Below are 15,272 nucleotides of genomic sequence, written 5' to 3' on the forward strand. Positions count from 1 at the left end.
CGATATCTTACCCTATATTTATTCAGAAAACGGACATAAATGGAAAAATATATTGAAATGTTAACAACAAACCTGGTTTATTTGATCAGATTGGGTGGGTAACAAAATGGGCCATAGCCTCCCCTTTCACTAGCCTATAGCACTGGGTTTATAGGCTGATCATCCTCTACCAAATTGTGCGCATGTAATGATGGATGATGGCTATTTCAGTAATAAATTGCATAGTGTGCATATGTTATCGTTATTAGTTTTAAGATGTTAACTTGTATTTGTTTGTGCAGCTGATTTAATTCCTGGAGAATGAGATACTAGACAACACATAACTAATTAATGCGCTCAACTAAAAAAAAAAAAAAATGAATACGATTGTCATTGATGAGTGAATCAGCATTACTAGCAAGGATGTATTATGAGAACTATTGACGATTGGTTGGCGTAGCATTGTACAGATTGTACACGATGCAGAAAATCCTCTTGCACACCAGTAGACGAGCGCCCTCGAGTGGTTGAATGTGTTGAACGGATAGATTGTGTTTTGTGGTAAATTAATTTTTGGTAAATTATTACATTTCCTTATAGGCAATCTCCATATCGGTGTAGGCAACGAAAATAACACAAATTAAGAGAGGCACTCTCTAGAGAAGATAGACACATCATCTAGCAAGCCCTCATCTCCCTTGTTGTGCACGAGACCAGCTCCCCTTCGCTTTGGAAACATAGAAGCAAAGAATGTATACGTTTTTCAAGCATCACGGTTACTTTAATTTAATCAAAGCTGCTGTCTATCTTATCCGAAAAGGATATCTGACAGGTATTAAAGACTACATTTCCAAGACAATAATAATGAGTCTCACGTAACGCACTCTGCGCCAAAGATATATCAAAATAGGCTACATAATATGGGGACACATGTGAATCCTAAATATGGTATAACATGCTAAGAAAACGACAATGAATATTAATGCACGCCTTACGTAAACTACAAAAGAGACTCCAGAGTGGAGTTGTCTTCTCGCGTGACGTCCTTCTTCCGGCATCACAGTGGTACGAGAAAGAGAACTGTCCAAGGTTCTGACACCGTAAGTGCATTTATTCACTTGAGATAACAACAAAGCTTAATTATCTATTTAAAGTTTTTGCCACTATTTTATGTATTGGAATGGCTTAATTCCCTGATTAAACAAACATAAAAAATATGATTCTGTCGGCAACCTGAGGATAATGCATAAAACTGCTCAATTATCGGTTAGACAGGGACCACAGGCATATATGCCTGTGACTTATTCTGACATATATGTCAGAATAAGTGTGTTCTTTGAATAGGTTCAACAAATAAACAAGTAGGCCTATACTCTCTTGCTATGTCCTTTTTATTTTCGCCAATATTGGACTCTTCATTTCTGGCCAGATGGATGCACGTCTCGAGGGGTCCTCATTTCCCCCTGCCAGCAGTAGTAACTGGAACACCATGATGAAGGAGGGTGACAGTTTTGAACCATGTAATGTGATCCCAGAGCGCAGAACTCTGCTTCGAGCATCTGAGTCCCATGGGCTCCAGCTTCTGAATCTGGTTAGATCGTTTCGTGAGCGAGGACTGCTGTTTGACTTCACATTAAAGGCCCAGGAGCACACCTTTCCCTGCCATCGATGTGTGTTGGCAGCTTGCAGTGATTTCTTCAGGTAATATATATATATATATTATATATATATGATACGCTTATATATATAAGCGTCTTAGAGTACCATATTAAGCGCTATATAAATTTAATTTATTATTATTATTATTATTATTATTATTATTATTATTATTATTATTATATATATTTATAGAGAGAGAGAGAGAGAGAGAGAGAGAGAGAGAGAGAGAGAGAGAGAGAGAGAGAGAGAGAGAGAGAGAGAGAAGTATTATGTTATCTTTTGGTATTATGACTTTATCTCTACCACACCCGTCATTAGAGCCATGTTTGAAGTGGATATGCACGAGCGCAATGAGGGCTCCGTAACCCTGGGCAACCAGTCTCCCAGAGCGGTGGGTGCCTTCCTGGACTTTGCGTACACTGGAGAAGCAGTCGTCAGTGACAACAACGTAGACATGCTTTTCCAGCTGGCCTCCTTCCTGCAGGTACAACAACCACAGAACAACTGTGCTGCAGTAATATAATACAGATTGTAAGAGTCCAGAATTGGTACACTGAAATGTGAACTTTTTGACATGATGTAATAGTTCCTGTTGAGTACTGAGTATACCTGTCGATATGTACACACAGGTGTCAGTTCTCTCCAGGGCCTGCAGTGACTTCCTCATCAGTACCCTGGACATCTCCAACTGTCTGTCCCTCTCGGCTCTTGCTGAGGGCTATGGGTCATCGTCCCTACAGCAGAAAGCAAATGAGTTTGTGGTTCAGAACTTCCAGAGCTTCTCTTTAACCCAAGACTTCCTAGAAATTCAGGTGCTATTCTTATTTTAAAAAAAAGATGAGGTGTTATGGGGCCAGGGTAGTAGTAAGGGCTAGGGTTATGGACTCCCAGCCAAAAGGAACTGGGTTCGATCTCCAAGTGGCCTTACCCCATCCTGCTCCTTAACGACCTATATCTGACTTCTGTGTAGGCCGCTTTGAATAAAAGTGGTCAAATGGCTATAAATATGTTATTGTTTTTTTCTTTCGTACACATGTGTTTAGCTATATTGTAATTAACACTTACTTTGTGTCCTAAACTTCTTGCTCCAGGTGGAGATGCTAGAAGCCTGCTTAAGGGACAATGCGCTGTGCGTACCTAGTGAGGAGGCCGTGGTGATGTCACTGTTGAGATGGTTAGATCACGATCTAAAAGGGAGACGGAGACTGTTGATAGGACTACTGTCTCTAACCCGATTGCACCATTTACCTGCTGCAGTGCTGACGGTAACCCCCCTCAACATGCGCATGGGTGCTCCCGAGTACATTGTGTTCATTCACACACAGAGCCGCACATTTCTACTCGCATTTGGGTCAGGAGGGTACAATGGTCAAGTTATTAGACTCACACTGGAGCGGTGCCTAGCTGAAGATGCCCGCACCCCTTACTTTGGATACATCTCTGCTAAACGTCTAAATTGTAATAGTGTGCGAAATAACACTGGCTCCAACGGTAGGAGACTGTCCCTGCTCCAACCCTCCCTATCCTACTTTTGACCTCCAGGCCTTGCGCGACACAGAGCCTCTCCTCCGTGGCGACGAGGCCTGCGTCGCCCTGCTGTCGGAGGCACTGGGGAAGCAGACCCGGTACGGCGGCCTGCTGACCGACGCCAGGCCCGCCACCGTACGGAGCTACATCTACACCCAGAAGACAGAGGAGAACGGCCAGACCCGGCACTCCTTCTGCTACTCCCTGGAAGCCGACCGATGGAGGGAGGTGTCGCCGGAACCCTGCCTGGGGGGAGGGAGCCCCCTGGTGCCCGACCTACCGGGTTCACACCTGAGCAGCTTCGCTGAGAAGGTAGGGGTAGTCACTGCCGGAGGGTTGACGTGCTCTGATTCAGGAATGTACATTTCCTGTATGTGTTGCCTGGTAAAGAATCCAGTCCAACAATTGGCTTAGGTGGAATATTCAATCCAAAGAACATTCTGGAATGCATTGCCTGTGTCATGAAAAGCAAAGGGATTGCTTATTATTATTTAAAACAATCCAATAGTTCAGTGTCTGGATTACTCATAGTTTTGTGTTATGGATGGGTTACAAAGTAATTGTATGCGAGACATGAAACGGTTTAAAGTTCTCTTTACGGATTTTGATTTACAAACAGACGTTTAGCTCTTAAGACATGTGCCAGTGAATATAACTATTAGTTTCACAAATTATTATCTGTCAAACTATAATAGTATATATGCATGTACATATGTATGCATATACATACATTACCGGTATATATATATGTATATGTATACATGTGACATGTGAAAATGGACCATGGGGTCCATTTTCACTGCTGCGCTGACGACACACAGGTCTACATCTCCACCAAACCCACCGCTGCCATCCCCCCCACCTCCCTCATCACGTGCCTGGAAGAGATCCGGAGCTGGTTGAGCAGGAACTTCCTGAAACTCAATGGAAAGAAGACCGAGGCCCTGCTCATTGGATCCAAATCTACCCTCACTAAATCACAACACACCCCAGCTCCACTCATAATCATCGATGGATTCCCAGTACCCTTCTCCTCCAAAGTCAAGTGCCTCGGCGTCATCCTGGACAACACCCTCTCATTCGCACCCCGTATTCACAACATCACCCGGACTGCATTCTTCCACCTCCGCAACATCGCCAGACTCCGCCCATCACTGACCCAATCCAGCACTGAAATCCTAGTTCACTCATTTGTCACATCACGCATAGACTACTGCAACGCCCTCCTCACCGGACTCCCCACCAAACTCATCAACAGACTGCAGATCATTCAGAAGTCAGCCGCCCGGATCATCACCCGCACCAAATCATCTGACCACATCACCCCTGTCCTCATCCAACTTCACTGGCTCCCAGTACACTACCGCATCCAATACAAAACCCTACTCCTCACCTACAAAGCTCTCCACAACCTAGCCCCCAGTTACCTCTGCGACCTCCTCCAAGAATACACTCCCTCCCGCTCCCTCCGCTCAACCTCTGCTGGACTACTATGTATCTCCACATCACGACTCACTACAATGGGTGCCCGGTCATTCAGCTGTTCAGCACCCAGGCTCTGGAACTCCCTCCCCCCACACATAAAACAGTCAGACACCATTACAACCTTCAAGTCACAACTCAAAACTCACCTGTTCAAACTCGCACACAACGTCTAACTGATCACTGTTTTGATTGTTTGTTTGTTTTGTTTTGTCTTGTTTTTGTTTTATTTATTTTTTTATTTTTTATGTTTATTTATTTTTTCCACAATGTCTTGTTTTTTTAAACGATTTATGATGACCATATGCTCTGTAAGGTGACCTTGGGTGTCTTGAAAGGCGCCTCTAAATTAAATGTATTATAATTATTATTATTATGTATGCCACAACCAATTGAAGCGAGTGAACTGGCTCAGTGCACAAGAAGATCTAACAAATTGCAGACATACAAATACTTCCTTCCCATTGTCCTTCCTAGTTGTTTGTGACTGGCGGTTGCCGGGGTAACTGTTGCCGAGCTGTGCGCCTCCATGTGGCTGAGCCATTCCATGACGCCACAGACGAGGTGTGGTGCCTCTGTCCTGTGACCGGTAGCTGCACAGCGAAGGCTGCCATGTCGAAGCCGCGCACCATGCACACGGCCGTGACCTGCCTGGACAGAGTGTACGTCATCGGGGGACGGTCCCGAGGACCCAGAGGAGAGACACCCAGTCTCCTAGAGGTCTCTTACTCTCTCTCGCTCTCTCTCTCTCTCTCTCTCGCTCTCTCTCGCTCTAAACTCTAAACAAATTGAAGTTATTAGATTAAATTATAGTCAATTCTATTAAATAATTTTCTGCTCAACCGATAGGTGGAGTACTACGACCCCCTCTCCGAGAGCTGGACTTTAGTCAGCCCTCTGCCAGCAGCCATCTTCTACCCAGAGTCTAGCACCTGTGGCAGCATCATCTACACCCTGGGCTCAGAGGTGGAGATCAGCGACTCCTTCAACCCCTCCCTGGACTGCTTCTTCAGCTACAACGCCGGGCAGGACCAGTGGAGCCGCCTGGTGGCAGAGTTCGGACAGTTCTTCCACGCCAAGCTAATCAAGGCCGTGTCTATTCATGAAACACTGCATCTTTGTGACCTGTCCACCTATAAGGTGAGTCCTTGCTAATGCACAGTTAATGCATGAATGAACCAAGAAAAGCATTTTTTATGTGCTGAACATGAGGTTGACTGATTAAGAGGATGGCGTGTCATCGGTGATAGGGGATGAATTGGATGGATGGAGAGCTTCATCTGTGTTTTGATATTCAAACATTTGTAACCTTTATTGAATCATTGAATCGTTCTCGTTAAAACAAGAAGTTACATGAGAGACCTATCCAACACGTATTCCTGTTCTTGGTTTGCTGTAGGTCTACAGCTTCTGTCCAGAGACGTGCATCTGGAAGGGGGAAGGCTCGTTTGAGTGTGCCGGGTTCAATGCCGGGGCGGTGGGAACAAGGGACCGAATTTACATCCTGGGTGGAGAATACTCCCCTGACGAGATCACAGATGATGTTCAGGTGATAACAGTACACTGCATGGTTTAAAAGATGTGTTGTGTCTCTGGACCCAGGCGGTAATGGTTGCTGGGTTGCACCCAGCATGGCGCTCAAGGGAGCACATAGAGTAATGCAAATTAAACAAAGAATCAAGAGATGGCCAGTGGGCCACAATATTGCTCATGAAATGGATTGCAATGTGGATGATTCGTTTACAAATGGCTAAAGTCTATCTGGATTACCGGTTGTTTATTTGGTCCCATCTATCATTTCATGATTAATTCATGCCAGGAGTTCATTTATAACGGTGATCCTCTCCGGCTGTGCTTTGCAATTTGAACAGGTGTACCACAGTGGGCGGAGTCAGTGGGAGGAAGTGGCCCCAATGCCCAGAGGCCTCACTGACTTTCACTGTCAGCTCCTTAGCTTCAACAGATACAGAGACCCCTGGGGGGAGAGAGGAGATCCAGCATAATGCACAGTGCATTGCATAACGCATGCATTTGTGCATTCATGGACGCACATGCAAGCATGCAAGTGGATGTACTGTACTTCATCCATGTCAAAAAGCCAGTAGGTATTCTTGCAGGGGACATGGGCTCTCCTTAGTCTCAACATTTCTAAGCTAGACTACCCCGCTTGATGACCAATTTGGAAAAAAGTGAATAATCAGAGTATTTAACCGAGCTGTGCCAAGAAGACTATGGAGAATATAATCACTATGCTCTCTAAAGGAGAAACACTTTTTTTTTATAGTTTACCCCACTTTCATGGTCCCGGGGAAATCTATGATTCGTTGCTATGTTTTAAGTACCAGATACATTGAGATACTTTTCTCGTCCGTCTACTTTTTTAAGTTTGCAATGGCAGCTGGAATATTTATTGTGATGTGTTTGTTTATAGGGGTTTAGGTCACATTGTGAAGTCCATATAATATGAACGGTCCCCAGATGAGGATTCTCTATGCAGCCATTTAGAACATAGAATAGAAAATGTAATAGAAAAGTGAACAGCCTCTGAATTATTAAACTAATGAATGGTGGTATGTGGAACAACTGTACAAATTATTTTTTATTTTCATTGCAAACTCAATTTTTATTTATTTATATTGTGTTCTCATGCCCCCAGAAATGCTCCTAATGTTTCAGAACATTTGAGTGAAAAAGTGTTAAGCATATAAGGGTCTGTATCAAGTCCCGTAACTGTGCTGGAATAAAAATAAATAAAAAATTCAGGTGCCTTTGATTCCATCTCTTATATTTTTGACCTAATATGAAACAACAAAGTATTTCTGAGTTATTACTTCAGCAATATATTCTCTGTATTTTATCTAAGACATTAACCTGACCATGAATACAATGTAGGTCACATTCTAAACAGTGTGCCGCTAGACTGGGAATAAAAAGCTGAGCATGCAACATGTCTGAACCATTCTTCACAGCATATCCTTTGCTGTAAACGCTCGGCACATGGTCTCTTTAACCAAACTACCGTGCCAGGTTATGTCCAAACCCCCCTCCCTTCCAGAACATGTTTCATCCATTTTTTCCATTAGCGGGTTCAGTTCTGGTATGCTTTGACGAGCAGCCACATGAGTAGGACCGTGAATAAGACAATCATGAAGTTGATGAACAGCTCCCGCGCTGAGCGGTCCATCCTGGAATCGATGAAGCCGGAGAAACAGAGCGGCCAATAGGTCGATCAAAGTGGGCCAGGAGCGAGCTTCCAGAGGCAGGCAGGAAGAGGAGCAGCTGTGGTGGATTTTTCTTCGAGGACTAGTGCGAGACTGGTGCCCAAAGCCTAACATGGATGCAGGGCGAGGAGTAAAACAACTGGCATTAAAAACAACACAACAGAAAATATGTATTGGTTATCATTTTTTTTTTATTCTGGGAACAGGCTTGAATGAATGAATGACTGATTGCCTATATGTGCATGTTCACATTATATTAAAGTTAGTTATTATTATTTGTCAAAAAAAACAAACACATTCAAACACTGAACTGCCTATACCAAATATTGTAGGATGGATATGCATTTTTTTGTGTTTCTATGTTCATATTAGAGATTTATTTTACTAATGAAAATTTGTATAGATAAAACCCATATCTGTATTAAAATAAAGCATGTGGAGTTATTGAGCGGTTACCTTTGGTCTTGGGGATCTTGCGTTTGTTTGCAGCCGATACAAGGCCAGAGAGAACAAGGAGAGAGTGATGAAAAAGAGAGGCTGGTTCTCTATGATGGCTGTGTTGTGGCAGCCAAAGGTTCCTCTCTTTATCTGCGATGCAATGAGACTAGTCTCCACCTCGATGAGCTAAAGTTCTCTATTCCCTTTGTTTCTCTGTCAGCCAATCAGGCTCTCATCTCTCTGCCTTCCCTTACATTCTTTCAGTCCTGTGGGCAACGAACACTCCTAAAGTAGCAATAGCCAGTTGACTGGCCGTACTCCACATAGACACAGACTGATGTCAGGCACCATCTTAACCACCAATAGAGTGCTTTGGTATCCCCTGCACACAATCAGAGACATAGACAAATGGAAACACACATGCCCCCCCTGCCCGCATACACATAGACACACAGACACACACACACCGATCCAAACCCATGTCCACATGTATGCACACAACACACAGGAGTGGCTTTAGGTTATTTATAAAACACTTGAAATAGTTGGATTACTGTGTTCTGAACACAATGCTCGTATGGATAGGGGAAACTCACAGTATCACTGGGGCCGGAGCTATGCACGGGCACAAGAAGGGAAACACAATCTCCCCTTCCAAAATATGCATTGCAGAACTCCAGGGCTTCACTGGCATAAACCAAAGAGATCAACTTTACTAGAACATATCTGTGCAAACAGAATACTTTTTTAATCGTACCACAAGACTACATATCGTATTGCATAGTATTGTTTCCAAAAGATGTAAACAATGCCTCTACACAGCATGTGGAACCATCTAGTATGAGTATGTTGATCGTATACTGCCTATTCAAGTTTGCTTTAGTTCCATTGCACGATTGGTAATTACTCTCCCATCATTTATATCATTGTTCACACATCAACTAGTTCAATATTTCCCACCCCTCCCCTGCCCTGCTGTATTGTTATGGTGTTAACGAAGGGAATTTGACCGTGCACAACAGATAATCTCTCAGATCACCTCACAATTGACAGCTGCCTTGAACGGTGTCATCTCCAGTCTGGTGCAAAACCTGATTGGCACGCTCTTACACGTGAACAGCAGACCGCGCCTGTGGTTAGGATTAAGTGTATACATGAGAAGTTCACTTGAAGTATTCGGGCGCAGAAGGCCGAGGTCACTCTGTGAATATTCCCCAGATGATAATGTTTCCCATTGTGTTGACCCACTCAGGGCACTCTGCCGCCAATACCGGTCCCCGCAATAAACATGTTTGACCTACGAAGTATCGTTGCCAAGGAGACAGACGATGAATATAGCATGGCTAGGTGTACAGCCATTTAAGAGAGACAGCTGTGTGGAATGGACTCTGAGCTGTTGTTATGCTTGGGTGGATGTGTGTGTGTGTGTGTGTGTGTGTGTGTGTGTGTGTGTGTGTGTGTGTGTGTGTGTGTGTGTGTGTGTGTGTGTGTTTCTCTGATAAACAAAAGGACAGTCAGCAGGGTTGCCCTTTAACTCAGAGGAGACTTTGCCAGTGTTTGTGCGTGTGAGTGTGTGTGTGTGTGTGTGTGTGTGCGCGTCTGTGTGTGTGTGTGTGTGTGTGTGTGTGTGTGTGTGTGTGTGTGTGTGTGTGTGTGTGTGTGTGTGTGTGTGTGTGTGTGTGTGTGTGTGTGTGTGTGTGTGTGTGTGTGTGCGTGCGTGTGTGCAGTCTACCAATTTATCACTGCATCTCTTTCTATGTATATTACATTATTGGTCATTTATTTTAGTACTCTTGATACAATATGACTGAGTCATATTTGTGTTCGATTATATTCTAATCAACATGAGTAGTGTTGAATTATGAATCCATTTGCATTCAAGGGCTTATTTGTCCATGCAACGTATGTGTTACATATCGGAGCTCTTCCATCACTATTTTCGATATGGAAGCAGGCACTCCAAGACCGTCCACCTCAACCCCTCTGATTTAGGTTCATAAGAAAGTATGTTGATGAATTCAGCAGGATTCTGGCCGTTGGCTACCAGATCTACATCTCAACTTTTTTGGTGTCTTGGGATACATCAGTGGAATGTTCAATTTCCAACAGGGTAAGCTTATGTTTGCCTGGTATAAATCTACAGCAATTGACAGATATGAGTCTAATAGATGTGTAAAAAAAGATATAAAGAAAAAATAACATTAAGCTCTATGGCCCATTTAAATCATTTCATTTAAATGAAAGGCCTATATTGTGTTCTTTATACAGAAGGTGCAACAAATGATGGATAGCAATTGGAAATGCATCATGGCCAGAGCTGAATAAGAACTGTTCTTTGTGGGTGCCATGCCGTAATTCCGACGCCTCATTGTTCCGACGGTTCAATGTTCCGAAAACGGAACCCATTGGTCCGAAGGTCCGTTTGTCCGACTTTTCAAAAAGGAGGCGCATTAGGCCGACGGTTCAATATGCCGAATAGGCCAAGGCACAATTCCACATGTGATTATGAAACCAAAAATAAAAGACGATAGGGTTCCAGCAGTGCACTTCACCAAGCCAGACGGTTGCTGTGGGCTAGGCTTGAACGGTCACAAGAGGTGAGTTTATGAAGCGCACGTTAAACAAGGACTAATACTTTTCCCGTAAAGAAGTCAAACGGTGAGTGAAAAACAAATAATTTTTTTATTTTTAGTAGCTGTGTGTTGTTTACGGTGTTTACAGTGGGCTTTTATCCGAAATAATTTCGCTGGTATTGATTTAGTCAAACTTATATCTCATACCGTGTACTTAGTCAAGTGTGTGTGTGTGTGTGTGTGTGTGTGTGTGTGTGTGTGTGTGTGTGTGTGTGTGTGTGTGTGTGTGTGTGTGTGTGTGTGTGTGTGTGCGCGTGCGCGTGTGTGCCCGTGTTGAGAATTAGACCTACGCTCTCTGTCCATGGGGCTGAAACACCCTGTCGAAATGAATCCGTTGTCACTTTGCTCTCCAATATTAATCGTGAACGTGATATGTAGGCCTATGTTGTATTTGTGTGAGAGAGAGAGAGCGAGAGAGAGCGAGCGAGGTATAAAACTCTTTATATGTAGGCCTATTCGGCATATTGAACCGTCGGCCTAATGCGCCTCCTTTTTGAAAAGTCGGACAAACGGACCAATGGGTTCCGTTTTCGGAACATTGAACCGTCGGCATAGTGGCATGTCGATCTAATGGGAAATATTTCGGACCATTGAGACGTCGGAACAATGAGGCGTCGGAATTACGGGCAGGCCCCTCTTTGTGAGCACACAGCTATGGGTTCTCCTCTCACCAGCTGTTGTTTTGCAGACCAAGCAACACGCTGTTAAAACTGGGTATTCCCACTGTCAGATCAGCTTGGGGTCTGGAATTACTATGATGACTGTGAACAGGTGAAGATCATGTCGCCCATGAAATGCCTTGATAAAAACACACGCACGCACAACCACCCACCGATCCATAGTCTAGTTCTTAACCGTAGCATCGATCATATCTATAGTAGTAGTAGGCCTAGTTGAGATGGGCCAATTTGATAGTTTTCTCCCTCAAAATTTTAACACTAAAATAAGAATGGAAGGTTTAACTGCGCCATTCTTAGCTGTGTCAGTGGCTCAGTCAGAAATACTATTTCGGTCTTTATTTAATATGTTTTTTTTTATTTTTAATTGTTTGTCATGAATATTGAGTTCGCAAAATTAGGTAGGAACTGCGTTCGGCTCCACCGAACATTAGAGGGCGCAAACGACCGTAGGCCTATCGGTAAACGGCCCACCGCAATAATCATTTCTAAACATTAAATAAATAAATAGCGTCAGAAAAACAGAGGAAAAACTAATAAAAAATCGACCGAAACAAGGGAAATCCTTCACATAGCGTGGCTGGGGTCTGCCGCCCATTGATGCACACCTAATTACAGTTTTCACGTTTTTTTTCTACGTGAATATTAAGACCTCACCTCACGTGGCATCCTCAGCTCAGCGTTGCCCCCTTGCGCGGCTTTCTTAAAGGGACACTGTGTAAAAATTACTCCCATCTAGTGGTACAATTGTATATTGCATTCAAACTAATAGTGCTCGCTTGTCCAAAAACTACGGTGGGCAGTATGTGCCAAGAAGCTGTGACATGACACCTACTAGGCTACCTCATCGAGTCATTCGAGTGATGATGAGGTTCGTATCCTAATCAACGCATTGTAATCCGTTGATTTCAACAATGTAACAGTATTCTAAATACCAACAATTTACATTGTAACGTACGGAATCAAATCAAAATCAAATCAAATCAAATTTATTGTCATTTTGTTGATTGAACAACAAAACGAGAAGGCGTTTCTCACGGATCAAGATCAACATACATTTCAAACAAACAAACAAACAAACAAACAAACAAACGTCCCAATGATGAATAAATAAATAAATAATAAATAAATAATAAATAAAGTCCAGTGAGAAGATCTGGGACGCTGGTGCATTGAGCATCCTGACAGCTTGAGGTAGGAAGCTGTTCCGCAGCCTGGTGGTGGAGCATCTTAAGCTGCGATAGCGTTTCTTGGAGGGTAGGAGCTGAAAGAAGCTGTTCAGTTTGTTTACGTCCACCCCGTCTCTGCTGCTTCCTCCTCCGGGCAGTTCCGGGCACGGTGTCACAGTGTCCGTTAGTATCCTGTGTTTGCGTAGTATGTCCAGATGCCAGCGAATGCCAGTGATGTTACTCGCTCTCAATGTCCTAATGTTTAATATTGTTTCCCTGTCATAAACTACGTTCGTAGGAAGTCTCACACTCAAACATTCAATCTCAATCTCACAGATCTCAAGAGGGGCCGCTGCGACTGTACGCGCCGCCAGTTAGCCGCCCTGGCAAAGAGTTTACTTCCTCGTCTCCTATCCTGTTCCTAATTCCTCCTCTCGATCTTCTTTTCCTCCGTATTGTCTTCTTTATCAGAGTTGTTGGTATGAAATCCAGTTGTTCGGGTGATAAATCAACTGTCTGGCAAGCGAGTTGAAGCTCCAGAAGGTCCGCTCTAGCGTAAGTGCGTCTTGGTGGATTTGGATACGTGTGACCCCAGCAGAGAATAAACCTCCATAACTTGATGAAGAATGGCTTTTGAATTCCTCCAACGCATTTGACAGTATCCATAAGTCATAAGAATATTGTCATGATTTAAACTCGACAAAAATATGAAAAAGTAAATTAAATATGTAATAAAGTAGCCTGCTGTATGTAGCCTGCGGTATTGCGTTCGCTTTACCGCACCGTTGTAACGAAAAGAGAGCTGAGCCGCAAGGCAAAGCTCTCGATCTACCGGTCGATCTTCGTTCCTATCCTCACCTATGGTCATGAGGGCTGGGTGATGACCGAAAGGACGAGATCGCGGGTACAAGCGGCCGAGATGAGTTTTCTCAGAAGGGTGGCTGGCGTCTCCCTTAGGGATAGGGTGAGAAGCTCAGCCATCCGTGAGGAACTCGGATTAGAGCCGCTGCTCCTTTACTTAGAAAGGAGTCAGCTGAGGTGGTTCGGGCATCTGGTAAGGATGCCCACTGGGCGCCTTCCTTGGGAGGTGTTTCAGGCACGTCCAGTGGGGAGGAGACCTCGGGGAAGACCCAGGACTAGGTGGAGAGATTATATCTCAACACTGGCCTGGGAACGCCTCGGGATCCCCCCGTCAGAGCTGGTCAATGTGGCCCGGGAAAGGGAAGTCTGGGGCCCCCTGCTTGAGCTGCTCCCCCCGCGACCCGACCCCGGATAAGCGGATGAGGATGAGGATGAGGAGGAAAGTAGCCTTTCAATGACGAGTCGCTCAAACATAGGAGCGCCCATCTCGTTGCCATGGAAAACCATGTTATACATAATAATAATAATAATAATAATACATTTCATTTAGAGGCGCCTTTCAAGACACCCAAGGTCACCTAATACATGCTTACACATCGTCGTTTTTTTTTGGCGTAGATGATTCCTTCTCCTGTGGTGTGGCATAACTATGGTCTTTCAAACAAATGCGGTGCATGTTCAAATTTGCCGGTAAATCTCGTCTCGCTATACTAAGCTCTGTTCCACCGTTACGCTGGCTCAGAGTGAAAACGCGTTTGCAATTCCTGTACGACGTAGTGCTTTTTGACCCTCTCGGCAGCTCATAGACCGGAAGAAAATGGAAGCCTCCATGAAGCTTACCCGTCCTATGTAACCATATTGATATTAATATTAATTATTCTTCGCTCAGGAGGATAAGTGAGATTTTTGGCAGAGATCATTTTACACCAATGAGGACTTATTTATGAATGAATATGTTGATTTGAGGTAATAAATTACTCAAAATATTACATAGTGTCCCTTTAAATTACGCCATTATTTGTAATTTAAAGACAAAGCAACAGATGACTGAATGAATGAATGAATACTTTATTCCGGACTCGAAGTTCCATTTCCATTTACCGTCGATACTGATACAATAATCTAGCTTTGAAAGGAAAAATTATAACATAAATCAACTTAAAAAATTGAGGCAGATGTTGGTGTCCAATGTGTCAGTGGCTCAGTCATCTTCTTGATGACACTGCTCCGTGGTGAAGACCTGTCCATCAGGCTGTGTTCCCCATGTAATCTTATATTGGTCAACGTTACGTTTTCCATCAGCTGTTGCTGGTCAACACAATGTTTTTTCTCTGTGCATCGCCCTACCATCACGAATCTATCCTTTATATGAATAAAAAATGACTGAGCACTTTAGTAGAGACAATGTCTTTTCAGGCCACTCTTTTGGAAGATCAATTAAGCACTTGTAGTCTGTGAAACCATCTATTGTTATGGAGGTCGTTGCTACCTGTGTAGCAACCAACCTGTACTAAGAAACACCAGCAACTGGTGTTTCTTAGTACAGGTAGGTTGCTAAGGTTTGAGAACAAGATTCAGGGCTGGGCTTTGTGTGATGATTTTGCAGTACATTCTTCTTCACTACCC

General features: G+C 43.8%; 2 protein-coding genes across 2 annotated transcripts; one reads left to right on the forward strand and one right to left on the reverse strand.

Annotated features, from left to right (window-relative positions):
* The first annotated feature begins 854 nt into the window (after positions 1–854).
* Positions 855–7,407, forward strand: kbtbd3 (kelch repeat and BTB (POZ) domain containing 3). The gene is made up of 10 exons (XM_060076070.1): positions 855–1,079; positions 1,409–1,680; positions 1,957–2,122; positions 2,268–2,450; positions 2,730–2,903; positions 3,181–3,477; positions 5,125–5,367; positions 5,497–5,787; positions 6,047–6,196; positions 6,519–7,407. The coding sequence occupies exons 2-10, from the start codon at positions 1,409–1,411 to the stop codon at positions 6,648–6,650; spliced, it is 1,908 nt and encodes a 635-aa protein (XP_059932053.1). The 5' UTR covers positions 855–1,079; the 3' UTR covers positions 6,651–7,407.
* An 8-nt stretch (positions 7,408–7,415) lies between these two features.
* On the reverse strand, positions 7,416–8,650 carry LOC132475097 (sarcolipin). The gene is made up of 2 exons (XM_060076073.1): positions 8,325–8,650; positions 7,416–7,975 (listed from the first exon to the last, which is right to left on the reverse strand). The coding sequence occupies exon 2, from the start codon at positions 7,829–7,831 to the stop codon at positions 7,736–7,738; it is 96 nt and encodes a 31-aa protein (XP_059932056.1). The 5' UTR covers positions 7,832–7,975; positions 8,325–8,650; the 3' UTR covers positions 7,416–7,735.
* Between the last annotated feature and the right edge of the window lie 6,622 nt (positions 8,651–15,272).

This window comes from Gadus macrocephalus, chromosome 16, assembly GCF_031168955.1.
Source record: "Gadus macrocephalus chromosome 16, ASM3116895v1".
Lineage (NCBI taxonomy): Eukaryota > Metazoa > Chordata > Actinopteri > Gadiformes > Gadidae > Gadus > Gadus macrocephalus.

Bases quoted from the DNA above. Each gene is read 5' to 3' on its own strand.
- kbtbd3 (XM_060076070.1), top strand. From the start codon at position 1,409: ATGGATGCACGTCTCGAGGGGTCCTCATTTCCCCCTGCCAGCAGTAGT. The intron at 1,681-1,956 runs GTAATATATATA...ACCCGTCATTAG, and splicing joins GCTTGCAGTGATTTCTTCAG to AGCCATGTTTGAAGTGGATA. The intron at 6,197-6,518 runs GTGATAACAGTA...CAATTTGAACAG, and splicing joins AGATCACAGATGATGTTCAG to GTGTACCACAGTGGGCGGAG.
- LOC132475097 (XM_060076073.1), bottom strand. From the start codon at position 7,831: ATGGACCGCTCAGCGCGGGAGCTGTTCATCAACTTCATGATTGTCTTA.